The 27,083-nt window shown below is 43.7% G+C and overlaps 1 protein-coding gene and 1 long non-coding RNA gene across 2 annotated transcripts in view; one reads left to right on the top strand and one right to left on the bottom strand.

Annotated features, from left to right (window-relative positions):
- Positions 1 to 9,217, top strand: part of ydjc (YdjC chitooligosaccharide deacetylase homolog) — a 46,124-nt gene extending 36,907 nt beyond the window's left edge. Inside the window, exon 6 of the mRNA XM_032578635.1 lies at positions 7,535 to 9,217. Within this exon, the coding sequence (XP_032434526.1) occupies positions 7,535 to 7,865 (331 nt within the window). The 3' untranslated portion in view covers positions 7,866 to 9,217. The remainder of the gene's footprint in view (positions 1 to 7,534) is intronic.
- A 12,612-nt stretch (positions 9,218 to 21,829) lies between these two features.
- Positions 21,830 to 22,640, bottom strand: LOC116729486 (uncharacterized). The gene is made up of 2 exons (XR_004341164.1): positions 22,395 to 22,640; positions 21,830 to 22,312 (listed from the first exon to the last, which is right to left on the bottom strand). It is a non-coding gene; the product is annotated as an uncharacterized LOC116729486 (long non-coding RNA).
- Positions 22,641 to 27,083: the final 4,443 nt, after the last annotated feature.

The raw sequence follows: 27,083 nt of genomic DNA, 5'->3' as shown, positions 1-27,083 counted from the left end.
TTCCTTCTCCCCCAGAATTGGAGCGTGCTCACCGCACAGCTGAACCCAAGCCCACAGCAGGACATCCGCCGCGACCCTTCATCCTTGCATTCCATCGATACCAAGAGAAGGAAGTCGCTTTAAGATGGTCCAGGCAGCACGAAGTGAAGCATCAGGGAACCACCTTGAGAATATCTCCAGATCTCAGCATCGCTCTTGCAAAGAAAAGGTCGATATTCAACGATGTTAAAGGAGCTCTTTGCCAGAGAGGTGTGTCATTTCGTCTTCTTTTCCCTGCCTGTCTTAAAGTTACATTTAAGGGAGAAATCCACTTAATTGAAACGCCGGAGGAAGCCCGGGTGTTCTACGACCGCTGCGTTGCAAAATAAACAAACATCAGCCAGTAGACTTAGTTTGGGGGGGGGATGGAAAAAGAGGGCAAAATAATTCAGGGAAGAGGAAAAGATAATACTCTAATAAATTACTGAGTTATGCACCTACGTACTCTGCACTGAACGACTGGATAAAATAATATTTCAGTTTCAAGTGGATGCACCGTTTTTCTCATAAGGGACATACTGTATATCCATACACCTGAGTATGTTCTCGCATGTATGCATGTACTCAAACATGCCCCTTATTATAAATATTATTGTTATATAATTTTTATTATATTATTATTAGCTATTATTGTGGCCCACTGACTTAAAAGCCGGTCGGCGGCGCAGCTCATATCACAGATCCAAAAGACCTCTGATGAGCAAACTGTTGATCCAGCTGAAATAAATCAAGTCTTTGAGAAATTTGATTCTGATCTATAGTCATCACAATTCCCAGAGGATAATTCAGATATGAATAATTTTCTAGACTGCTTGGATATCCCTGCTAGGGAGAGGGATATGGATAAGCCCCTTACTCTTAGTGAAGTCATCAATTCTATCTCAGCAATGCAGAGTGGCAAGGCCCCTGGACCAGATGGCTATAAAATCGAATTCTATAAAAAAATTCTCATCCAAGTTAGCACCTCTTTTACTTGAAATGTTTACCACTCACTGGATCAGGGTGTCAGGATCTGTGTTTTTCTGTGTTCATTTAGAGTTTTTTGTGTCCTTGCGTCTCTTCGTTGTCCTGTCCTTCCCTTGATTGTTCCCAGGTGTGTCTCGTTCTGTCATTACCCTCCCATGTATTTAACTCCACCTGTGTTCCTTGTTCCTCGTCGGGTCCTCGTCAATTTTTCGTCAATGTTAGCTTCTGTGTCGTCAGTGTTTCCATGTGCCTGCTGCTCGTTGTTTTGGACTAAGTTTTCTTCATTAAATTCATCATTCATCTAACCTGGGTCCGCTGCCTCTGCCTCACCACCTCACACCCGCACTTCATGACAGTAGGACCCGACCAGACCGAAAGGTGAGGCTGCTATGATGGACCCAGCTGCAGTGAGGTTACCGCCTAAAGGGCAGAGCGGCCTGTGGCGGAGGTCCGGCAGGGAGGACAGGGAGCTGGCGGAGGCTCTTGCCGACTTGCAGCGGGAGCTTTTCCGGGGGACGAGACTGGTGTTGGCACCCCCCGGATACGGCCCCCGTCGATTCCTCCGTCCGGGAGGTCAGCGACGTGAGCCGCCGGCAGATCCGGCCCCTCGTCACTTTCCTGAGCCGCCACCTCCGCGACCAGCTCACAGACGGCGACGTGAGCCGCCGGTGGACCCGGCCCCTCGTCACTTTCCGGAGCCGCCACCTCCACGGTCGGCCCGGAGACAGCGACGTGAGCCGCCGGTGGACCCGGCCCCTCGTCGCCTTCCGGAGCAGTCACCTCCGCTGCCGGTTCCCAGGCTCCGCTCCGGCTCGCCCCCGCAGCCGGTTCCCAGGCTTCGCTGCGGCTCGCCCCCGCAGCCGTTTCCAAGGCTTCGCTGCGGCTCGCCCCCGCAGCCGTTTCCAAGGCTTCGCTGCGGCTCGCCCCCGCAGCCGGTTCCAAGGCTTCGCTGCGGCTCGCCCCCGCAGCCGGTTCCCAGGCTTCGCTGCGGCTCGCCCCCGCAGCCGTTTCCAAGGTTTCGCTGCGGCTCGCCCCCACAGCCGGTTCCCAGGCTCCGCTCCGGCTCGCCCCCGCAGCCGGCCCCGAGGCTCGCTCCGGCTCACCTCCAGCCGGCGCACCCGAGGCCGAATCAGCCGGCGTTCCAGCCGGCGCACCTTCCGAGACTCCCAGTGTTCCTTCCGAGACCCAGACCCCCAGCGTTCCACCCGAGACTCAGACCCCCAGCGTTCCGACCGAGACCCCTTGTGCGCCGACCGAGACCCCCTGTGCTCCACCAGAGACCCGACCTCGGGGGGCTCGTCATCGCCGTCTGTGGGCGGCCCCCGGGGCTCATCATCGCCACCTCCAGGGCCGCGGACGGCCGCTGGACCGCCTCCTGGGGTCCCATCCTCCGTGGTTCCCGCCTCCAGCGCCGCGGACGGCCGCCGGACCGCCTCCGTGGTTCCCGCCTCCAGCGCCGCGGACGGCCGCCGGACCGCCTCCGTGGTTCCCGCCTCCAGCGCCGCGGACGGCCGCCGGACCGCCTCTGTGGTTCCCGCCTCCAGCGCCGCGGACGGCCGCCGGACCGCCTCTGTGGTTCCCGCCTCCAGCGCCGCGGACGACCTCCGGACCGCCTCTGTGGTTCCCGCCTCCATCGCCGCGGACGACCGCCGGACCGCCTCCGTGGTTCCCGCCGCCGCGGGCGACCGCCGGACCACCTCCGTGGTTCCCGCCTCCTTTGCCTCCGCCCACCTTGTGGGTAGTTTTTTGTTGTTTTTGGACTCTTGGCCCTCTCTGTGTTTCCGCCCACAACGGTGGGTTGTTTTATGTTTTTTCTGGACTCTGGCCCCCCGTCCGGCGCCCCTCCGCCCACCCTTGTTGTGTTTTTTGTTTTGTGGGCGTCTGGTAGCCGCCCTTGAGGGGGGGGTACTGTCAGGATCTGTGTTTTTCTGTGTTCATTTAGAGTTTTTTGTGTCCTTGCGTCTCTTCGTTGTCCTGTCCTTCCCTTGATTGTTCCCAGGTGTGTCTCGTTCTGTCATTACCCTCCCATGTATTTAACTCCACCTGTGTTCCTTGTTCCTCGTCGGGTCCTCGTCAATTTTTCGTCAATGTTAGCTTCTGTGTCGTCAGTGTTTCCATGTGCCTGCTGCTCGTTGTTTTGGACTAAGTTTTCTTCATTAAATTCATCATTCATCTAACCTGGGTCCGCTGCCTCTGCCTCACCACCTCACACCCGCACTTCATGACACAGGGAACCTTGCCACAGACCCTTACAGAAGCTAACATTATACTCTTACTAAAACATGGTTAAAATCCAACAGACTGCGCTTCCTACAGGCCTATTTCATTCCTAAATGGAGACGTTAAAATCTTAGCTAAACTTCTGGCTATGAGACTGGATGCGGCGATTGCAGACATAATCTCCTCAGATCAAACTGGGTTCATGAGGGGTCGCCACTCTTTCTCTAATATACGCAGGCTTATTGGTGTTGTTCATTCTCCTTCATTGGGGGAGACCCCCGAGGTTGTGGTCTCCTTCAATGCGGAGAAGGCATTCCACCAGGTCGAGTGGCCCTACCTATTTGCAGTATTGGCAAATAGGTAGCAAATTGGCAAATTTGGGTTAGGGCCCAAATTTACATCATGGGTACAACTGTTGTATACATGACCCAAAGCAAGTATAATCACTAACAGACTAAGGTCTAGGCCCTTTTCTTTATCCAGGGGTGCCCAGCAGGGTTGTCCTCTCAGTCCGCTCCTCTTCGTTTTGGCTATTGAGCCACTTTCAATTATGCTTAAGACTTCACGGGGGTTTAAGGGAATTTATAGAAAACAGCTGAAACATCAGCTGTCCTTATACGCTTATTACTCTACATCTAGGACCCAGTATCATCCATCTCCAACATTGTGAGCTTGCTAAACCGCTTTGGTAAATTTTCAGGATATAAGTTGAACTTCCTAAAGAGTGAATGGTTTCCAATTAATAACTCCACACGTCAAATTACAGAAACTGACTTGCCCTTCTCTCTCTCTAGAAGAGGATTCAAATATTTGGGAGTCAATGTGACGCGAGAGGATCTGATCCGTTTGAAAAAAATGTCACCCCTCTACTTAATAATCTTAAACACGACTTCCAGAAGTTGAGTGTCCTAAATTTATCTCTAGCTGGCAAAGTAGCATGTGTTAAAATGAACATTTTGCCAAGATTTATGTAGCTCTTTCAGAGTATTCCAGTTTTTCTCCCAAAATCGTTCTTCAGATTTATTGATAAACAGCTGTCCTCGTTCATGAGGAGTAATAAACACCTCAGAATCAATAGGCATTTCTTCAGAGACCCAAGGAAGACCCAATGGCTCTACCTAACCTGTTGTATTATTACTGGGCAGAAAACCTACAAAAAGTAGTCTGTTTGCTCCAACAACCAGATGTTGACTGGCGCCAATTAGAACTGAATCCATGTAAGCCATCATCTTTCCCTGCATTAGTTACCTCAAAGCTTCCTCTCTATCCTAAGCAACATTCTTCATGCCCAGTTGTAATCTCCACCCTAAAAATATGGTCACAATTTAGACAACACTTCAATATGACAAACTTCTCTATCTACAGTCCCATATGTGACAACCATGTTTTCCTGCTATCCATATTAAATCCTATCTTTGCCCAATGCCAGAGCAGGCTTAAGTAAATTTAGTGACCTTTATATAGATGATATTTTTGCTACCTTTGATGCTATTTCCTCTAAATTTAATTTATAGCGTTCCTCACTATTCTGATATCTCCAGATTCAAGACTTTGTTCGTAACATCAGTCCTTGCTTTCCCAATGGACATCATTTTGCAAACTCCTACACAATGTAGAGGTCTAATCTCAAAACGCTCAGACGAACCCTTCCCCCCTTATTGCAAGAAGGGGGAGGAGGTCTGACTGTACGCTAACCTTCCCTGCCCCCCCAGATATGCTATATTATTTATATAATTATAAGTAATTTCCACTATCAGTAATGTTGTGTCTACCAGAGGATTCCTCTGGTCATTATCTTTCCTTAGAGCCTCATTGATGACTGTATGTTGAAGCACTGAGGAGTTACAGTCACTTGAAGTTTGTATATCAGATGTTGTCCAAGTGTGACATCTGGAGACTCCAAATGGAGACTCCAAATGGCACACTTGGACAACACCTGTACATCCTCAAAAATAAACATGTCAAAAATGACATTTCTTTTTTGTGCTACTTTGATCAGTCTTGAAATCCATGAGCAGAATACTTTATTCTACAGATTTATTGTATTTTCCAGTCCATACATTCAACACTCAATGTGCATTTACAAGAAATAAAAATGAAAAATCTGGGTGAAGCAAAATTTTTCAATTTCTTTTATATTACAATAGCTACAAACTACTTACAGTTAAAGTATTTTTGACTGCAAAAATAGAAAATTTAGCTTGTCATCTTCATAAAGAGACCAAGCTTTTGCATGTAGTCCAAATTGTTCAAGAACAGCAGCTGATTTAATTTGGGTGATTTAGGGGGTCAGGATTAAGGGGTTTTAAAGAAGTGAAAAGGAGTAAGATATTTAATTTACTCCAACATTGATTAAATAAACAATATGGTACATAAAAACAATATTGTCAGTATTTATTTGTCTTGCATATATACCTATAAAACTATTTCATGCAGAGTTAAGCAAACAGTAGAACTTGTTTTGATTTGGATTTGACTGGTACAAATGGAGACCACTTATCAATAGAACCTGGAATCCAAAAACTCAGACATGAATCCAACAGTAAATTTAATCAGAAAGAAGATGCCTAGCACACACATTAGATCAGGGGTGTCCAACATTTTTGAGACCAAGGGTTACTTTTTCTCTTACCAGGTATCTGATATCTACCACGTGACACAAACATATAAAAACACATGTAACTTGTCAAAATCCACAAAAAAAGTCTCAAACAAGTGGTTGGCCAATTTTTATCAAAGACATAATTTTGTCTCCTTTACATATGTATCTGAGCGAACTCATCCCAAATCTTTTGACATGCAGACTTCAGAATCACTCAGCAGATTTTTGAGGCATTGAAGAGGAAAAGTTATGAAAAGCTTTTGGCTGCATCAAAGCATGCAAGCGTAGTCAAGCATCAAGATCTGACCATTTGCCATAAAACATCAAGGTGGAATAACTTCCTCATACAATCTCCCAGCTGCATCACACTTTTTGTGTCATAACAGACCAGCACTAGTCAACTGGTGACACCACCTTAACCCCACTCTCTTTGAAATGAATGCCACCTGTTTTGCTGCTGGATGTCTTTGATTCATGTAGATTTAATCCTGTGTCTGACATACAATAATGTGATGCTGAAATATTTTGTCAACACTGTCTACTGGCTGGACAATGTGGGTGTGTCAAAAGAATGTTCTTAGAACAATCTTTTGACACACCCAAAGAATGTTTGGGTGTGTCAAAAGACCCAAACATTCATGTAGATATGATATGTATGTATCATATCTACATATGATACATACATATCATATGTAGATATGATATATCTACATATCTACATATGTAGATATGTAGATCTACATATCTACATATGTAGATCTACATATGTAGATATGTCGATAATGACCAATATCATTATTGGTATTGGTCCCCTCAAATGACCAATATCAGGGTCACCCATCCAAAGAAGCAAGGAAATCATTAAAACGTGCACTGCTAATAAGCCTTCACATTATTTCAAATATTTTGCATGGCTCAGCCATAGTTAAGGCTGACATGCAGACTTCAGACATGCAGACAACAGGCTCACCAGGTGTAGTAAAAGATGATGCTAGCCTCCCTGCAGCACATGCTGGGGGAGATTAAGCACCTGTAGATGATTTAAAATTCTTAGAGTTGCTCATTTTGGATGGAATAGTCTTAACACAAACTAATGCTAACTCTTAAGTCGAAAATGGAAAGTAAGGATCAATGAAATAGGAAAGAAGTATAGGGTTAACTAGGAGTCCTCTCGCTTGTGTCCTCTCTCTACATTCCATAACTGGAAGACTCCCAGAAACACTATTTCCATCATAAGAGGTGGAGTTTCTACCTTCCTTCTGGAAGCTTTTCCTCTCCTCACCTGGACAGCAGACCGGATTGAAAACTGTACTGTCCCATCATCCATCTCACTGAGTAGTGAGTTGATGTTCCCTACATTCACACAGAGAAGTGATGGTTTAAAACTCTTTTGGTTGTCAGCAAGCCTAATCTGTAGCTTAGCCTCAGTCTTGCAGCCTCGATACTTCCTCCACAGCTCCAAGAGCCAACAGCTCTTCTCTTGAATAAACGAGAGATGACTCTTTTGTCTGTTATACCCATATGCTGGTGTTAATTTTTGCAAATATATACTGTATATATAATTTTTTTATTTTTTTGAAAAATGTGAGAATACTTTCTGGGTGCACTGTATATTGTTGAATGTTGTGGGTTGATTTAATTTGTTTCCTTTTAGAGCTCTTATTCCCCCTTTTGTTGTAATATTGTAATACTTTATAATGTTTGCAGGTGGCCAGACGTGTACTTGGGACTCTCCACCATGGGTCAGAACATGTCAGTTTCGAGCCTGCAGAGGGCTCTCAAGCAAGCTTTGGGAACAAGAACTTCTAACACCATCTCCAGAAGATCACCTGGCCTTCATCAACCAGTCGTCACAGCAGAGCTTATGGTTCATCCAGGTTACCCAAGTCATCCTGATGAAGGTGGCTGTGGGGAGGGCCCAGATGACTTCTCCCAGTCTGCTGAAAGAGAACATGAGCTGAATATGCTCAGAAGCCCATCTGTCCTGGAGCTTTACTGCCAGGAGGGAGTCCAACTCTGTGGTTTTAGAGACCTTTGACAACTGTTGTCATGGAATAGTACAGTTTTACACTTGTGGATAAAGTTTATATATGTAGAGTCATCAGAGATGTTTCTAATACTAATTGAGCCTGAAAGGTTTAATTACAAGAACTTCAAATCCTGAACCATGTGGAACATTTTGTTTACTAAAATAGGTCAGGTAACCAGAGGGAATTTCTTAAATAATTTTGTTTGGATGAAATCGAATTACTTTTAAATATATAAAAGAAAGTATAACTTAGGAAGTTAAACTAGATGAATACAGTCTAAAAGGTCATGTTCTACAATTATTTTTAATGCTTCCTTATTTATGATGACAGCATTAAAAAGGTAGCTCCCAGCTGGATCAAACTTTCTTTGTTATAACTTATCACAAGTTTATCACATACACATGATCAATTGGTGACATCAACTCACCCACTTATCCCCCTAGGAGGAAGTTGCCTTTTTCCTACTGTTTTTTTTTTCTTTTTACTCTATGATTAATGCAGATTTAAACATGTACTTAATGGAATAGAACATGTTGGTAAATCCTTCTCGCAACATGAGCTGCTGGCTGGAGCATGTGGGCGTGGCTTAATGGCGAATTCCAATCTGTTGCCATTCACATACATTTGACTCTAAATCACACATGCATCATCTGATTTGCACCAAACTTCATATGATTTACCTTTAACTTCTAATGAGCCCAGTTGCCTTAAATTGTAATTTGACTCCACTGCTCCCTGTAGATTATTCCAACAGCTAAACCTCCTTCATACATCAACCAATCTGCATCAGATTTTATGTGCATCATCAGTGCTCAACACATTGAGAGTCAAGATATGTGCCTTGACTCACACATCTCAGAGGTAGTGTAGTCAGTTGGGAGGACAAAAAAATGGTCAAACACAGAGTAGTCTATTTTATAAAATATATATTTTTGAATTTAGTGTATCCATCAGTTTCCTTTGTAAACTTAGTGATTTTCTTAATGATTTTAAAATAGAGGTTGAAAACCATAACACTTTGCAATAAAATACAGTCAGTACCACCACCATGTTCACTTAGTAACAGTAAAAAGAAAGGCAAACAGAAAAAAAAGACACCTGCAGCGATCAGACAGCAAGTAAAGCAGCGCACCTGGACCAACTCTCAGCTGAATGAGCATGACAATCAGAAGGCTAAATGAATAACCCGAAAAATAATTTGAGTCATCGTGATAGTTGTGTAAAATCCTGGTTCTACTCTCGCTGTTGGACTGCCGCCATGCGCTATTGATAAATAATATTTCACAGACGTAGTGCCACTCAACCTCCACTCGGCAGTGAAATCTCACCAAATGTCTGCTAAAAGCTGCAGCGTGTAATTAAAAAAAAAAAAAAGATTTTACATGTATTAAAACTTTTGGTATGACCTAACATAAAAGAGATAATCCTTAAAAAAGTAATTGATCTCTTCTCCCTCATAGCATTCTGCAGTGGTTTTTGAAGTTGTGACTCTTTATGGATCTCTGCCAGATTGTTGAATCTTCTCGATTTGATCATTTAATCCACGATCATCTCTTTGGCTGTTGCAACTTCTCCTGCCAAATGTTGCCGTATCACTAGATTTCCATTGACATGCTTGGACACAGCTCTCTGTGGACAGCCAGCATCCTTAGCTATGAACTTTTGTGGCTTATCCATCCTATGGAGGGTATCAAGTCTTCTCCATAATGAACGGAACTGAGACAATTGAACCAAACTCAAGCAATTTAATAACACCTGGTGGTGCTTTGACTTTAGTAGATGATTAGTGTGTCACACTCAATTTGCAACATTCATACCCTGTGAAATTTGGGCTGATTTCTTCAGAGTATTCTAAATTTTAATTCCTGCTTTTGTGGACTTAATGAGCTGGAAGCCCAAATTATGTAACAATAAACAAACAAATACTTGAAATCGTTTAAACTGCAGGCCCTATATATACTGCTCAAAAAAATAAAGGGAACACTCAAATAACACATCCTAGATCTGAATGAAAGAAATATTCTCATTGAATACTTTGTTCTGTACAAAGTTGAATGTGCTGACAACAAAATCACACAAAAATCATCAATGGAAATCAAATTTATTAACCAATGGAGGCCTGGATTTGGAGCCACACACAAAATTAAAGTGAAATAACACTACACGCTGATCCAACTCTAATGTAATGTCCTTAAAACAAGTCAAAATGAGGCTCAGTATTGTGTGTGGCCTCCACGTGCCTGTATGACCTCCCTACAACGCCTGGGCATGCTCCTGATGAGGTGGCGGATGGTCTCCTGAGGGATCTCCTCCCAGACCTGGACTAAAGCATCCGCCAACTCCTGGACAGTCTGTGGTGCAACGTGACGTTGGTGGATGGAGCGAGACATGATGTCCCAGAGGTGCTCAATCGGATTCAGGTCTGGGGAACGAGCTGGCCAGTCCATAGCTTCGATGCCTTCATCTTGCAGGAACTGCTGACACACTCCAGCCACATGAGGTCTAGCATTGTCCTGCATTAGGAGGAACCCAGGGCCAACCGCACCAGCATATGGTCTCACAAGGGGTCTGAGGATCTCATCTCGGTACCTAATGGCAGTCAGGCTACCTCTGGTGAGCACATGGAGGGCTGTGCGGCCCTCCAAAGAAATGCCACCCCACACCATTACTGACCCACTGCCAAACCGGTCATGCTGAAGGATGTTGCAGGCAGCAGACCGCTCTCCACGGCGTCTCCAGACTCTGTCACGTCTGTCACATGTGCTCAGTGTGAACCTGCTTTCATCTGTGAAGAGCACAAGGCGCCAGTGGCGAATTTGCCAATCCTGGTGTTCTCTGGCAAATGCCAAGCGTCCTGCACGGTGTTGGGCTGTGAGCACAACCCCCATCTGTGGACGTCGGGCCCTCATACCATCCTCATGGAGTCGGTTTCTAACCGTTTGTGCAGACACATGTACATTTGTGGCCTGCTGGAGGTCATTTTGCAGGGCTCTGGCAGTGCTCCTCCTGTTCCTTCTTGCACAAAGGCGGAGGTAGCGGTCCTGCTGCTGGGTTGTTGCCCTCCTACGGCCTCCTGGTGTACTGGCCTGTCTCCTGGTAGCGCCTCCAGCCTCTGGACACTACGCTGACAGACACAGCAAACCTTCTTGCCACAGCTCACATTGATGTGCCATCCTGGATGAGCTGCACTACCTGAGCCACTTGTGTGGGTTGTGGAATCCGTCTCATGCTACCACGAGTGTGAAAGCACCACCAACATTCAAAACTGACCAAAACATCAGCCAGACAGCATAGGTACTGAGAAGTGGTCTGTGGTCCCAACTGCAGAACCACTCCTTTATTGAGTGTGTCTTGCTAATTGCCAATAATTTCCACCTGTTGCCTATTCCATCTGCACAACAGCAGGTGAAATTGATTGTCAATCAGTGTTGCTTCCTAAGTGGACAGTTTGATTTCACAGAAGTTTGATTTACTTGGAGTTATATTGTGTTGTTTAAGTGTTCCCTTTATTTTTTTGAGCAGTGTATATATATACATGTATATATATATATATATATACATGTATATATATATACATATATATATATATATATATATATATATATATATATATATACATGTATATATTTAGCCAGTGGAGTCAGGTTCAGTCTGGTGAGGAGTCATGCATCACCCTGGCTTTATATTACTTTATTATTATTTTTGGTATTATTTTTCTGGTTACACTAAGCATCAAACCATATCAAATGCTTTGTCCACTTAGTCAGCCAGAGTAAATGCGCGCGGCCGCACGAAGATCAGAGAAACTCGTCCCTTAAATTTGGGCAACCAAAGCAATTTCTGTGACGCTTATTAAAAATTCAACAGACACAAAATGGAAGAGCTACTAAAGCCACATTAGCATCATTAAATTAAATCTCCTGTTTGTAGCACATTTAACTCGTCATGGAAAGCCGGTCCAAGTCTGTAGGAGGCCTTGAGCAAAATTTGATTTAGGGGCCCCTCTTGCTGCTAAAAACATCAGCACCTCTAACAACTTCTGTGTTAGATTTAGTGACATCTGGGAGAGAGGGAGTAGTTTAACCGGCCAACGTAAAAACAATCAGTTATAATTGCAGTTTACTCATTTGTATTTGTGAACAGAGGTCAAACTCAAAGATTAAACTCAGACCATCAGATTGTTGCTGTGGTAACAAAACAATCTAAATATGAATATTGTTCTTTCAACTTTTACAAAGTAAACTTGCCAGATCCTTTAAGTCTTACATTTAAATAATAAATAATTTAAAATCTTTTAATTTATGTATGCTGAAACTATTAAATCAAATTTAGCAGCATTAATCATCTCAATAAACAAATGTTACATTTATGTATCTGTGGTCTGTATTAAAATATTAGCATTATGGGCCCCTGAATCCCTGGGGGCCTGATGGAGCTGCTGACTTCATTTGGATTAAACAGAAGTGCAAATAATTGATATTCATTTTAGTTGTATTTTTTTTTGTTTGTTTTAAGATTCTGTTGTGGGTTTAAATAGTTTCACTGGCAATGTTGTCCAGTAACATACATTTACCCAGTAATATTTTTACATTTCCTGTCAACATCTTTTAATATAAAAACATGGTGGACCGCCTCCAAGCCCCGACCACCGGGCTCAGCAAGTTTTCTGGGGGAAACCCTGTGATATATATGTATGTATATATATATGCATCAGTGATGTGCGGTCAGGGGAGGCAGAGCCTCACCTGTCAACCTGGAAAATAATATATAATAAAATAATTTATATTGCTATTTTCACCATGTGGTTTGTACTGTAAAGTATTTATTTTTTTATGTAGCTTAACCAATTTTGATTATTTTTTCTTCAAAATTGCTGAATTTTCCCATTTTCCCATTCAAATGCTCAGAAGCGAAGCCGGTGAGGCAGCAGCGAGTTGAGCCTCACCTGGGATTGATCAGCCTCTCACTAACTGCACTGGCTGCCATTCTATGGTAGCATGCTCGTCCTGTCTGTGCGTCGCCAATAAAATGGCCAAAAAACATTTAATGTATGAACTGATTTTCCATAATTTATCTTATTTATATAGTAATGTACAGTGTTTGCATGGGGGCGTAAATCCCATCTCATTATTGGGGGAGGGACCATAAACAGAAATTTTTTAAGAGTAATTTTTGCGGGGGTGGTTGGCAAAGTTACAATCAAATGTAACGTAAAATGTGGTTTAACTTTTTTAAAGTTTTTTTATTGTGTTCAATCTGCACCACCAAAAATGACTAGTATGTAGCAATGCATATCAAATATGTTTTTCTCAGTAAACAACCTGTTGAGACCCATAGAAGCCAAATTAAGATTCAAATGTTGATTAGATATGAGTTTGGTTCAGGTTCACCGATCTTGACTCAGCTACACTTTTACAAAAATTTAAGGCTCTGACTAAAAACAAGTTTTAATGAGTGACTCGACTTAATAAAAGTCCTCATAAATATTGATTTATTGCAGTGGTTCTCAATACAAGTTATGTGTTATTTAAATTATAACTTAAGTTGCTTTAAACTTTAATATTTTGTTTGTTTGTTTTTCCATGTCCTGGATGGCAGAGAACCTATAAATATGTAGAAATTGAATATCTGGGAGTATCATAACTTAAAGTTAGAGAGCTAAATATAATTGAAATATTGGCTACCTTCGACAGAAAAAGGAGCCAAGTCTATGAAACCAACGTAGCAGTTTAGCTAGTTTTGATTTATGGTATAATGAGGCAGTTTATCATGATTCAGCCAAAGTAATGAAATAACGAACTGCAGTCTGATTTTTATTGTTAATGTGTTTCTTCCTATTGAGCAGTGAAAGTAAATTAAAGTTGTTACATGTCTTTTCCTTTAAGTATTTACTTACTGGAGGGTTTTTAGTTTGTGCTGCAGAGCCACAGCTAATTGAGCTAGGTAGCTCAAATCTAAACTTTCCCAAGATTGCGGGGGTCTGGTGTTCTGACTATCAGTGCTGCCTCGTCAGATTTTCCTACCGTAGCACGGATAGATAGCTAAGTCTATCTGTTGGTGCTACGCGTCCAAAATTGCTACCATTATGTTTACAAACCGAAAACTACAGCAGGTTGTGTTAATGTTAAATATATTGGATAATATTATTTGAGTGACAGGACTGAAGTGGAAGCTGAAGAGTTATGCTTAGCATAGCATTGGAACAATTTATATACACGACGAAACCACAAGAAGATCACTTCATCTGAATATTCTACCCATTTAAAATCAAAAGCTATGGCAGATGTATGCACACCATCGTGCCCCCCCTCCAGGCCTGGCTCCAGAGTGGGGCCCCGGTGACCAGCGTCCGGGCGAGGGAACACGAAGTCCAATGGTGCCGTTCATCATTGGGGTCATTGGGGTATTATACTTTCTCTATTTTTAAATCATTAAGAAAATCATTAAGTTTACAAAAGGAACTAATAAAACAACAAACTGTGCAGCTAGACAATTTGTTATATTCAATATATGTAAAAAAACAAAACAAAACAAAAAACTGATAAGACATGCTTGATTGTTGCAAGTGATATTTGTCTCAAAAAACACTTACTGACATTTTTCCATCATCTGTTAACAACTTCATCTAATTCTTTCCACAGATTGAATCCTTGCCATGTTTTATTGCAGGGGTGGCGAACACGCGGCTCTCGAGCCGCATGCGGCTCTCGACCAATAAGAATGCGGCTCTTTGCCTGTTACCATATTTTCTATATACTGTGGCTCTTTCCTCGTTTCATGTTTCTTTTCTTCTTTTTTTTTATATCTTAAACACACTTAAATCCATCAGGGGTTATTAAAAACAAATAATAATATTTTAAAATTAATAAATTAATTTGACAGATTGGGTGTTTTTTATGAGACGTAAGACGTAAGTGACCGCCAATCATATGCGCGGATTACGTCTCATGCCGGGAAATTAGGTAAACATTTTATATGCATGCAGACCGCAGACTTGCCTTCTTTGTAAAAATGGCAAAATGCAAAGCTAAACGAAAATATGACGATGAACACAGGACATTTCTGGAAGAATGGGAAGATGCTTACTTTTTTATTGAACGGAATGGCAAATCGCTCTGTTTATTATGCGATACCACGATATCACATTACAAGGCTTCAAACCTTCAGCGTCATTTTAGCACACTCCATGCTAATATTGACAAGGATTTCCCCAAAGGTACTGAACTACGGAAGCAAAAATTGAGCACATTGAAAAGCCAGGTAAAAAGACAGTCTCAAATGTTTCAGCAATTGACCAAGCGTGGAGAAGCTGTGACACTTGCATCCTATAAAGTGGCATGGAATATTGCCCGTGCTAAAAAACCATACAACGAAGGCGAGTTTTTAAAACAGTGTTTTGTAGATTTAATTGACATTTTGGCTCCAGATAACAAACAACTCAAAGATTCCATCACTGATCTCCAGATGTCACGACACACAGTTGAAACCAGAATATCAGACATAAATAATGCGCTTGAATCTGATCTACATGCAGACCTGAACGCATGTGCTTATTTTAGTGTAGCATTAGACGAGTCATGCGACATACAGGACAAGCCACAGTTGGCAATATTTGTACGAATGATTTCTGAGGACTGCGTGGTGAAAGAAGAGCTTCTCGATATTGTCCCATTAAAAGACAGAACTCGCGGCACTGACGTAAAAGAAGCAATGATGGAAGTATTCAAAACAGCGAATATGTCTTTAGAAAAACTCACCGCAATAGCCACGGATGGAGCGCCATCGATGATTGGTTCTGTGAACGGCCTTGTGGGCCTTTGTAAGGGTGATGACCTCTTCCCCGATTTTTGGAATTTTCACTGCATCATCCACCGGGAGCAACTCGTGTCTAAAACACTGAATTTAGACCACGTCATGAAACCTATGATGGAGATTGTGAACTACATCCGCACGCATGCCCTTACTCACCGACAGTTCAAAAATCTCATTGCTGACCTAGACGGAGACTTGCCAGGTGACTTGCCACTGCACTGCGCTGTAAGATGGCTCTCAAGAGGTAAAGTGGTTTCACGCTTTTTGGAGCTTTTGGAACCAGTAAAATTGTTTATGGCAGAAAAGAACAAAAGTTACCCTCAGCTCTCAGACCCCAAATGGCTTATGGATTTGGCTTTCTTAGTGGACATGGTTTCACACTTGGACAAACTAAACCTGGACCTGCAGGGGAAATTAAAAACTCTTCCTGATCTGACACAAAGTGTATTCTCCTTTGTTAACAAGGTGAAGCTGTTCAAAGTGCACATTCAAAATGGCAATCTGTCCCATTTTCCTTCATTGCGCAGCGCCCAGCAGAAGGCTGGCATTAGAATGAATATGGGTCAGTACGTGAAAATGCTTGCGCAACTGTACGGGAGCATTACTTCGCGTTTTGAGGACCTGCAGCAGAAAAGACCACAGATCGCTCTTCTCATCGACCCTTTTAATGCAGAGGCAGACTGCCTCAAATCCCCGCTTGTCACTGATGAGGCAGCGAGTGAACTGGAGATGATTGAGCTACGCGAGGATGACAGACTGAAATCTCTTTTGAAAGAAGGCCCTGTTGCGTTTTGGAGAGTTGTGCCAACTGAAAAATACCCGTGTGTAAAAAGAGCCGCCCTCAAACTGCTGTCGATGTTCTCCTCAACATATGTCTGCGAATCCCTGTTTTCTACCTTGAAACACGTGAAGTCCAAGCATCGGTCCGTTCTGACTGACACTCACGTAAAGGAACTGCTCCGAGTGGCTACAACTGAATACCAACCTGATTTGCAGAGGATTACTAGAAACAAGAGATGCCAGAAATCCCACTGAGATTATCACCCCATCACCTCCAGCAAGGTAAGAAACTCTGTGATGTAGTTTGAAAAAAATACCATCTGACTAAACATGCCTGTGTGAATATTTCAATATTGATCAATTTACATTATACAGGCCCTATCTATGTATCTGAAGTGTGTTCATTAGTTGCGTGTGTCAGAGCGAGGGATAGAGAGAGCAGTGCCTGTGTGTGTGTGGAGAGGGGGGTGTCTGACCTCCAGGGTAGTTGCTGTATTACCTCTGGCTAAGCTGCATTTGATGTGTGTGTTGAGGGTGGACACTTGAGGGTTATGTTGTAAGAAGAGGAGTGTGTTATTAGAAAAATATATGGTTTTAATTATGTGTGTTTTGGTGCGCATGTGTGTGTGTCTGTCTTGGCAGGTCAGCGCGTGGTGTGGCTCTTGGACTTTCACAGTTAAAGATTTCGGCTCTTTGTGTCTAACTTGTTCGCCACCCCTGTTTTATTGCTTCCCTATTGATTATCATTCTGCTGGTAAGTCATGCTTAAAATTAACACTGTGTTAAAAAGCCATAGATTTCTGTTGGTCCTTGACAAAATGACATACTACTGAAAGACACACTAAAGTGTTTTTGTTTGTCCTGTGGTACAAAGTTAGATTCTTTGGAGGACCAAAACTGACAAAATGTACAAGTTTCATAGTACGTAATATTTAATAAATTAGAATGAGTGCCGATGAGTCTTGTATGTTAGATTAAAAGTATCTTTTGAAAATAAGCTTTAAGCAGGTATCACACATATTCTTCACTGTTGATGTAATATTCTAATCTTAAATGCCATGATTTTATTAGCTGCAACTAAGAAATCATTAAACCTAAAAACTTTAAAACATCTGTGTAATTAATCTATAATGGGTTTTTATTTGTGAACTTTTATAGTTAATATTCCAATTGATTTATGAGGATGGCTTGGCTGCATAAGGAAAAGTAAAAAGAATCAAGTATGGAAAGTAAAGTAAAGTATGGAAGCCTGTTTCTTCCACTGTGATAAAAAAATCTCTTCATAATGACTTGATATGATGACTTAGCTATAATAATAATAATTTAATAATGAGATAATAAATACAAATATAATGATATAGTATGTCATTATAGTGAGATAGTAGCAGGTACAGCAATTCTTTCAAAGAATAATGTGTTTTTACTACACTACTCTTTTGTGTGGTAAAAATGTCTCAACATTGAAGCAAAAGCCATGGTTGACAGAAATTTTTGTAATCAGTTAATTTGAGCAACATTTCTAATGAGCACATGAAACTAAATGGTTACAAAAGTCATTTTGTAAGATGTTTGCTGTGTAGCTGTGTTTGCTGCGCTATATTTGTGTTCATGTTTCTTTCTTCAAAGGATAGTAAAGAAATTGATCAAAGGTGTTGTAAAAGTATCATTGGTGTATGATAAGATCCTTCTGGAATCAGGGGTAGATGGCCAAAAAGCTTAAAAATATCATGGTGTTGAAATGTTCCTGCTCAGATGGCAGTCTTTTTGTCTTGAAGAACAAAGGAGCGAATCCTAATTTGGTTCATTCAGGTCACTTGGAAGAGTTTCTTTGTCCATGAAGAGAAACAGTAGAGTAAGAGAAACAAGAGGGTTGGAAAAATGTTGCCAGGGGCTTTCCCTCAGTGTTACTCTGCTTCCTGCGGTGTTCCATAGTCCCTGCCACTGTTGACTGCTGGGAAAGGAGGACACCTAAAAAGAAGAAAAATGAAACATGTGTTGTAGATGCCATACACTCCTGACATAAGACTCTGTTTACTTTCCAACTTACAATCATTACAGTCAAGATTTTCTATTAAACATTTGTAGCTTGAAAACAAAGAAGGCTAATTCACCTTACTTAACCTTACAGCAGTTTTTACCCTAAGAAAGTGACCTAATGGTTATTTTTAGAACAAGAAATAATAATATTTATAATGCTCTTTATATCCCAAATTGAAACCTCCAGGGGAACATTCACACAATGATGATGGAAAGCTACTAGATTGCAGCTACAGCTGCTCTGGGATAGGCTAACAGAAGAGAGACTAATTTTGCGCCGTCGGCCCTTCTGACCAACAACAGCAGGCAAGATGCTCAGGGACACAAACAACAAGGGCGAACAGACCAGAAATTGAACAGGCAACTTCTGTTTCAAGGATTCATGGCGATGGTGGTGACAGCACAGCCCTTAAAGAGTGAGACAAGGTATTATTGACAAGGGATTACTGCTGGGGTTAACTCCCTCACTTGTCCATAGAAGGGATGAAGCGCAGAAATACACGGAGGAACTGAGGTTTTGAAGAGGTGACTGTAACTTCTTTTCTCATGAACTACAGGCCGCACAGACCTATACTAGATCTAGAGAAACTCATCCATGTGTTTATCTTTAGTTGCATTGATTACTGCAGCATCTGTCATGTTGAGGGGTTAGCATGACTCGAAGGCAAGCAACAACTACGGACACCAAACACAGTTTACTGATTTATTGAATTAGTTAAGTGCAATGGAGAGAGAATGGAGAGGTGTTGATCTGTGGCAGCAGGGAGGAACCGGGCCAGAGGAGGAACTGAGAAAAGGGAAGTAAAACAGGGAAGTAAATGAAGAGAATGATGGTGTAACCTGGTGGTGGCTTACAGTCTGAGGGTTAGTATGAGCACCAGGAAGTGGTCAGAGCTGGTTCTATGAGGAAGGAATAGATGGGAGAGAAATCAGAAACAAGTTAAACACAGTAAATGCAGCACAGAGAGCTAGAGTGTACCACTGTGGAAGCAAAACCATCTGGCATCTGCCTCAGGGAAGCCGCTCCTATTTAAGGCCTTTGCTGATTGGTGATGATGAGCACCAGCTGGATCCCGTCAGCCTGCCACCCTGTAAATGTACACTCCCCTGCCCTGCAGAACCCAACAGTACACCCCCCCCCAAAAGGACGCCTCCTGGCGGTCGACCTGAAGAAGATGCAGCGGAGAGTTCAAAAGAGGATATGAGGGATGGGTCCAATATAAAGGAAAATGGGACCCAGGACCTCTCCTCTGGACCATATTCCGCCCAGTCAACTAGGTACTTTCTACCCCGCCCATGAGGACGCACATCTACAATGCGACGGACGGAGTAGGCCAGGTGACCATCAATAATCCGGGCAGGTGGAGGGAGCTTGGAAGGAGGGCACAAAGGACTAGAGATGTAGGCTTGATCTGAGAAACATGAAACACTGGATGGACACGGAAATGAGAAGGCAACTTAAGGCAGACTGCAGATGGGATAATGATGATTTCAACAATGAACGGACTCAGAAACCTGGGGGATAACTTGTGGGAACATGATTTTAGTGGAAAGATTTTAGACGATAGCCAAATTCTTTGGCCGGGTGAGAAAGTGGGAGCAGGAACTCTCTTCCTATCTGCGAGATGCTTATTTTGGGCAGAAGTTCTTTGAAGGGCAGCCTTAGTCTGGTGCCAAATATGTTGACAGTTCTGTATGTGATGCCCGACTGATGGAATGACAGTATCTGGGAAGGATGTAGGTAGAAGAGATGGTTGAAATCCTTGTGAGGCCTCGAATGGAGATAACCCAGATGGAGATGAGATGTGCGAGTTATGGGCGTAAACCACCCACGGTAAGTGGACACTCCAAGATTAGGGATTGGAGGCACATGAACAGCGCAGGGTATGGCTTATACCAGGATGGCCAGAGAAACCTGATGAGTGTGCCCAATGGATGGCACAGGCCTGGATGGAGGTTGGGACATACTGGCGGTTGGGGAGTCCTCCTCCTGGGTCTGGATCAGAGGTGAGGGCCTCCTGGATGGCTCTCTCCAAGTCCCAGGTGAGGGACCCAGTGGTGCAGGTGGCTGGGAGTATGGCTCCAGAGGCCTCAGAAGGGTCATCTGGGGAGTGGAGTCTGGAGAGAGCATCTGGCTTAGTGTTCTTGGAACCAGGGTGGTAGGTGATGTTGAGGTTGAAGCGGGAGAAGAAGAGAGACCAACGATACTGGCGTGGGTTCAGGCGTTTAGCAGACTGAAGATGAGCCAGATTATTATGGTCAGTCCAGATGATGACCGGGAGCTCTGTACCCTCAAGCCAGTGTCTCCACTCCTCAAGAGCCAGCTTTATGGCAAGAAGCTCCTGATCACCAATGTCGTACCTGCTCTCTGTGGTGGTAAACTTCTTGGAGAAAAAGGCACACGGATGGAGCTTGCCATCTCTGGGAGAACGCTGGGACAGGATGGCTCCCACACCAGTCTCAGATGCATCAACTTCAACTGTGAATTGAGCAGAAGGGTCAGGGTGAATAAGAATTGGAGCATCCACAAACCTTCTTTTTAGCTCACCAAAAGCGAGATTTGCCTCCGTTATCCATCTGAAGGGTTGTTTGGTGGAAGTTAGAATAGTGAGAGGAGCTGCGATGACACTAAAGTTCCGGATGAAACGGCGGTAAAAGTTAGCGAACCCCAGAAAGCACTGGAGTTGCTTTTTGGAGTTCGGAACAGGCCACTCCTCTATAGCCTTGATCTTAGCTGGGTCCGTCTTCACCTGTCCACCCTCAAACACGTAACCGAGGAAGGTGATGGAAGAAACATGGAACTGACACTTCTCAGCCTTGACGAAGAGCCGGTTCTCCATCAACCTTTGGAGGACCAACCTGACATGCTTGCGGTGTTCATCCAGGCTGTTGGAGAAGATGAGAGTATCGTCAATGTAGACAAAAACAAAAACATTGAGAAAGTCATTCATTGACCAGGTTCTGAAAAGTGGCAGGGACATTGCAGAGACCAAAAGGGCATGACCAAGTACTCAAAGTGACCAATATGGGTTTTGAATGCAGTTTTCCATTCGTCGCCCTCTTGAATGCGAATAAGATGATAGGCGTTGCGCAGATCGAGCTTGGAGAAGATGGAGGCTTGGTGAACTGGTTCAAAAACTGAGGACAAGAGAGGGAGAGAATATTTATTCTTTACAGTGATTTGGTTGAGCCCTCTATAATCGATACACGGCGGGAGAGTATTATCTTTTACAGTCACAAAGAAGAATCCTGTACCAAGGGGGCAAGAAGAGGGACGGATGAGACTGTCATGTTGGGGTCTACTTTTCTAGCCCACATGCAGAACACCACAGGGAAACGGATAATCAGTAAAAATGGTTTATTGAATAATCAGAAAATCAGCAGAGGTGTGTCTGCTCCAGGAAATACGGCTCTCGGGAAATGCGGCACACTATGGAGGCAACAGAGAGAAGGTGAGTTCGAGGGCGTCGGAAAAGGGAGTGAGGGAATGAGAAACGGACTGATCTTACTTGCAGAGTAGATGGTGAAAGTCCGGGAGGGTTTAACTGTTGGATCGAGGTCGTTTAGTCCAAAGGGTCTTCTCAATGGATCCGGGCTTGTCTGAGAACCAGCTGGGTCCAGGAGCTGGCGGCAGAAGGCGGACAGGCAGGATCTGGCGGGCTGGAGACAGAGGAGTGTTCCGACTGACGAACGGCGTTTCCAAGGGAAGGTGCGGGGACTCGGGCAACCAGTGGGTAGTCTCCACGGCGTCACGAGGGAATGGGTTCCGGAAAACCAGGGGGAAATAATCCCTTAACAAAGGAACTCAGCGTCTCGAGGAGGACACCTGGAGGAGGAGAACAATGAGAGGAATTACTCGGGAAGTTACTCAAGTGAACAAAGAACTTTCGCTGGAGGGCTCTGACTACCATTGCTGGCAAACACTCAGGCATCGAAGAACCGGCAGTCAGCTCCTCTTGAGCTCCAGAGATGATGAGGAGATGCCGAACAGGTGTGTTGGAGGTCGGCACGCCCCGCCAAGAAAAGCAGTCTGTGGCACCATCTGGTGGAAGGCTAGTGACTAGCCGAAAAAGGACCCAGACACGAAAAACCCCCAAAAACCCCGGAATCCAACAGAGACCTGCTTTAAGTGAGTCATTTTAATACTATTCCATAGTTTGCCTCTCTTGCTTAGAGATATTAAACAAACGGCTGGAAGGAAGTGGGGCTCCAGGAAGAAGGTCTATGCAGCAGTCATAGGGGCGATGAGGAGGGAGAGACTGGGCGAGATCTTTACTGAATACCCGGTGGAGGTCATTGTATTCTTTAGGAACATTAGTTAGATCAGGTTCACCAATGGGCTGGGGCGGCTCTGAAGGCAGAGATGGCTTAGCAGATTGCAGCATTGGTTGAGACAATAAGGGCTCCATGAGTCAATGCGAGCATCGGCCCAGTTAATGTGGGGGTTGTGTTTGCAGAGCCAGGAGAATCCAAGAACCAGAGGGGCACCCTTAATGGGAAACGCAAAGCATTTAATGTATTCTTGGTGAGTGCCAGAGATGTGGAGGGAAACTGGGTCAGTTTGGTGGGTTATGTTGGCCATAGGACTACAGTCCAAGGCAGCCACCTGCAGGGGGGAAGGTCATGCCTGGACCGGAATTTGATATTCAGATCAAATTCTAGATCAGGGTGTATGAGATTTTGCTCAGAACCTGAGTCTACTAAGGCTTGGAAGGGGTAGGAATCATGCTGGATAGTGAGAACAGCAGGAAGACTTAGCTGGAGGTAATCATTCTCTTTAGATCCGCCCGCCAGGACCCCCAGACCTACTGGCGGGCTAGGGCTTTTTTTTGTGTACTGGACAAGAGGAGATGAAATGTTGAGAGGACTCGCAGTAAAGACAACAACCTGAGGATATACGACGCTGCCATTCCTCTGGACTTAGCCGGGCTCGGCCTACCTGCATGGGTTCTGGTGGGTTCTGGATTGGAGGATTGGGCGAGTCAGGGCTGGGAGAACCTCTCCTAATGGGAGGCAGAGAAGGCCGGGGATTTGAGGGTCGGGATCTATCTCTAATCCTGTTATCTATCTTGATGGCCAGGTTAATTAGTTCGTCTAGACAGCCAGGTTCATCTCGGCATGCCTGCTCATCTTTCAGTTTGTCGTTCAGGGCATGTTGGAAAGCTCCTGTAAGAGCTGGTTCATTCCAACCTGATTCTGTTCCAATGGTGCGAAAATCAATGGCAAAATCAGCCACTGATCTATTCCCTTGTCTTAAATTCCAGATTCTTTTTGAGGCAGCTTCTTCACCAACCTTGGGACAGAATGTTTGTTTGAAGAGCTCAATAAATTCCTCAATATATGAGGTTCTCTTCATCAACTACGGTCTCCGCCCATCTAAGCGCTCGATCCCTTAGTAACAGAAAATAAAAGAAATCTTGCTGGCGTCATCGGGAAATGAGTGTGGGGAGCGGCGAAAAGCTAACGTACATTGAAGCAGGAAACCCTTGCTTTTCTCTAGCTCACCTGAGTAATGTTCAGGAGTGGGCGTGATGACGTCACAGGACAGAGGTGGCGCAGAAGCAGCTGAAGTTGAAGCCAGAGTGGGGGCTGGAACAGGAGCCGGAGCAGGGTTAGCTGGAGGAAACCTGTCCTGTAAAGTCTGGATTTGATTAGCCATTTGATGTAAATACTGAAGCATGGAGTTCAGCTGATGCAACACGACATTATTGGTGGCATCATGCCTGCCCAAGAGGACACCCTGTTCGGACAGCACGGTCCGTAGTTGTGCTGCAGAGTCCGATTGGCCAGATGGTTCTGTCATGTTGAGGGGTTAGCAGGACTCGAAGGCAAGCAACAACTACTTCATTTACCTGGTGATGGCTTACGGTCTGAGGCGATAGATAGATAGATAGATAGATAGATATCATTATTCATGAGTGTGCCCAATATATATATATATATATATATATATATATATATATATATATATATATATATACAGTACAGACCAAAAGTTTGGACACACCTTTTAATTCAATGAGTTTCCTTTATTTTCATAACTATTGACATTGTAGATTCACACTGAAGGCATCAAAACTATGAATAACACATGTGGAAATATGCACTAAACAAAAAAGTGTAAAACAACTGAAAATAGCCCTTATATTCTAGTTTCTTCAAAGTAGCAACCTTTTGCTGTGATTACTGCTTTGCACACACTCTGCATTTTCTTGATGAGCTTCAAGAGGTAGTCACCTGAAATGGTTTTCACTTCATAGGTGTGCCCTGTCAGGTTAATAAGTGGGATTTCTTGCCTTATAAATGGTCATGAAAATAAAGAAAACCCATTGAATTAGAAGGTGTGTCCAAACTTTTGGTCTGTACTGTATATATATATATATATATATATATATATATGCATATGTACGTATATGCATATGTATACATATGTGAATGCAGTGTTATACATTTCCTATCGTCATAAATGCATAATACCCCGTTTAAAAAGAAGACATACAATGGATATGAAGGCTGCCAAATGTTTTACGCTCTCTCTCCCACAGACACACACACACCAAGCTCCTTCGACCTGAAATCCAAAGGTCCCTTTTCAAGATTTCTAACTTTTTAAACTCTGTAGGGCTGCTGCTTCATCAGGCTGGATTTTATAGAAAAGACATCAAATTGTGTAAAGGACTCAACACTAGGGTGCTGCTATAACTTATTGAGTTTCCTCACTGCAATTACACCAGCAAAAGACTCCTCTATTTACCTGTGTAGACAACTCCATTTATTTCTATTGACATGTTGATGCTGTTAATGCCGTTGGTAGACAGGTTCAATATGGACTCTTGTCTATCATCTGTCAAGAGAGAAAGCACAGGGGCAGAGAGGAAAACTCAATATGAGCATTTAGAAAAGAAATAGAAAAAGCAAGAGCAGTATTGCGAGAATTTGGAGAGTGACAGGATAATAAATTTATTAAGTGTTCTGGAGACACAATTATAAAAAGATATGAGTTATGGAAGACCTCTATCATAGCACACAACTGAGAACCATTACAAATACAGTCACAAATGGTTAATATTTTCTTCCAAGACACCCCCCCCCCCCCAAAAAAAAAACTAAAGGGAGTGATTTTTAGGATTCAAGAGCTTAGCTCAGTCCAGAAATTGCTTTTCCATACAAAATGTAATGATTCTGTGTTTTAGTCCTTTTTTAGGTTCATGTTGTTATGTATAATTGTTATAAGTTAGCATCATATTTTGTTACATATTGTTATGTGTAGTGAAGGGTTATGGGCTTGTAAACACTGTTTCCCGTTGAGAAGTTTACTGTGTGACACAGAGCACTCGTATGGTGTCATAAAAATTAACCTTTGCGCTGATGTCCGCGTTGAGTCCACTTCAACTACATGCCGACCTCTTTGAATGCCCTAGTATGCTCAAGTATATTGGGACCTTTAGAATCCAAAACTATGGCACCACCCTGGTCAGAAGCCAGTAATTCACAAAGAAGTCAGGATCCCACTGACTGCCAGACCTGGATCACTGCTGAGATCTATGCATACTCATAGCATTCCTAGCAAGACAACTTGAATTTATCATCCAAATCATACAACCTGATGATTGTTGTATGACAGACAGGGCTTTATGTTATGCTGACACACACAGTGACAGGATAAGAGATATGTCCACACACACGCCCACACACACACACGCCCACCCCCACACATATATATGTGTGTTCTCTACAACCTGCTGAGGGTGTAGAGCTGGTCCAGTGTTCCATGACCACACTGCTCTTCCTGAATCCGAAGTTCAACTATCCAACAGACCCTCCTCTCCAGGACCCCTGAATAGACTTTACCAGGGAAAGCTTAAGAGTGTGAACCCTCTGTAGGTGGGACAGCCGCCTTTTTGAAAAGGGGGATCACTATCCTGTCCTTCTAATCCAGGGGAACTACCCCCTATGTCCATGCAATATTGCAGAGTCGCAGCAAATCTCATCCACCCCCAGGTCCTTGCCACTGAGGAGCTCTTTAACACCTCGGCAATCTCATCCCCAGAGATAGGAGCGCCCGACCCACAGACCCCAGGCTCTGCTTTCTAAATGGAAGGCATGTTGGTGGGAAGTATTCTGCCCACCAGAACACAATGTCCTGAGTTGAGGTCAGCAGCACACCATCCCCACTATAAACTGTGTTGGTTCTGTACTTCTTTCCCCTTCTGAGACTCCAGATAGTGGACCAGAATTGCCTCGAAGTTGTGCAGAAGTCTTTCTCCATGGCCTCTCCAAACTCCTCTCATGCCCAAGTATTTGCCTAAGCAACCACCCGAGCTGCATGCCACTTGGGCTGTCAGTACCCATCGGCTGCTTCTGGAGTCCCACAGGCCAAAACGCCCGATAGGACTCCATCTCTCACCTTTGGTGCCCACCAGCGGATTCAAAGATTGCCGCCGCGACAGGCGGCAACCAACAGCTCCGATAAACCGCCTCGACAATGGAGATGCGGAATAATGATCCGCTCAGACTCAATACTTCCCCCGGAACGTGTTCAAAGTTCTGCCGGAGATGGGAGTTAAACCGCCGTCTCACGGGAGTTTCTGCCAGAC

Source organism: Xiphophorus hellerii, chromosome 12 (assembly GCF_003331165.1).
Source record: "Xiphophorus hellerii strain 12219 chromosome 12, Xiphophorus_hellerii-4.1, whole genome shotgun sequence".
NCBI classification, from domain to species: Eukaryota; Metazoa; Chordata; class Actinopteri; order Cyprinodontiformes; family Poeciliidae; genus Xiphophorus; species Xiphophorus hellerii.
The sequence above is the reverse complement of the archived record's forward strand: the minus strand, read 5'-3'. Positions and strand labels throughout refer to the sequence as shown.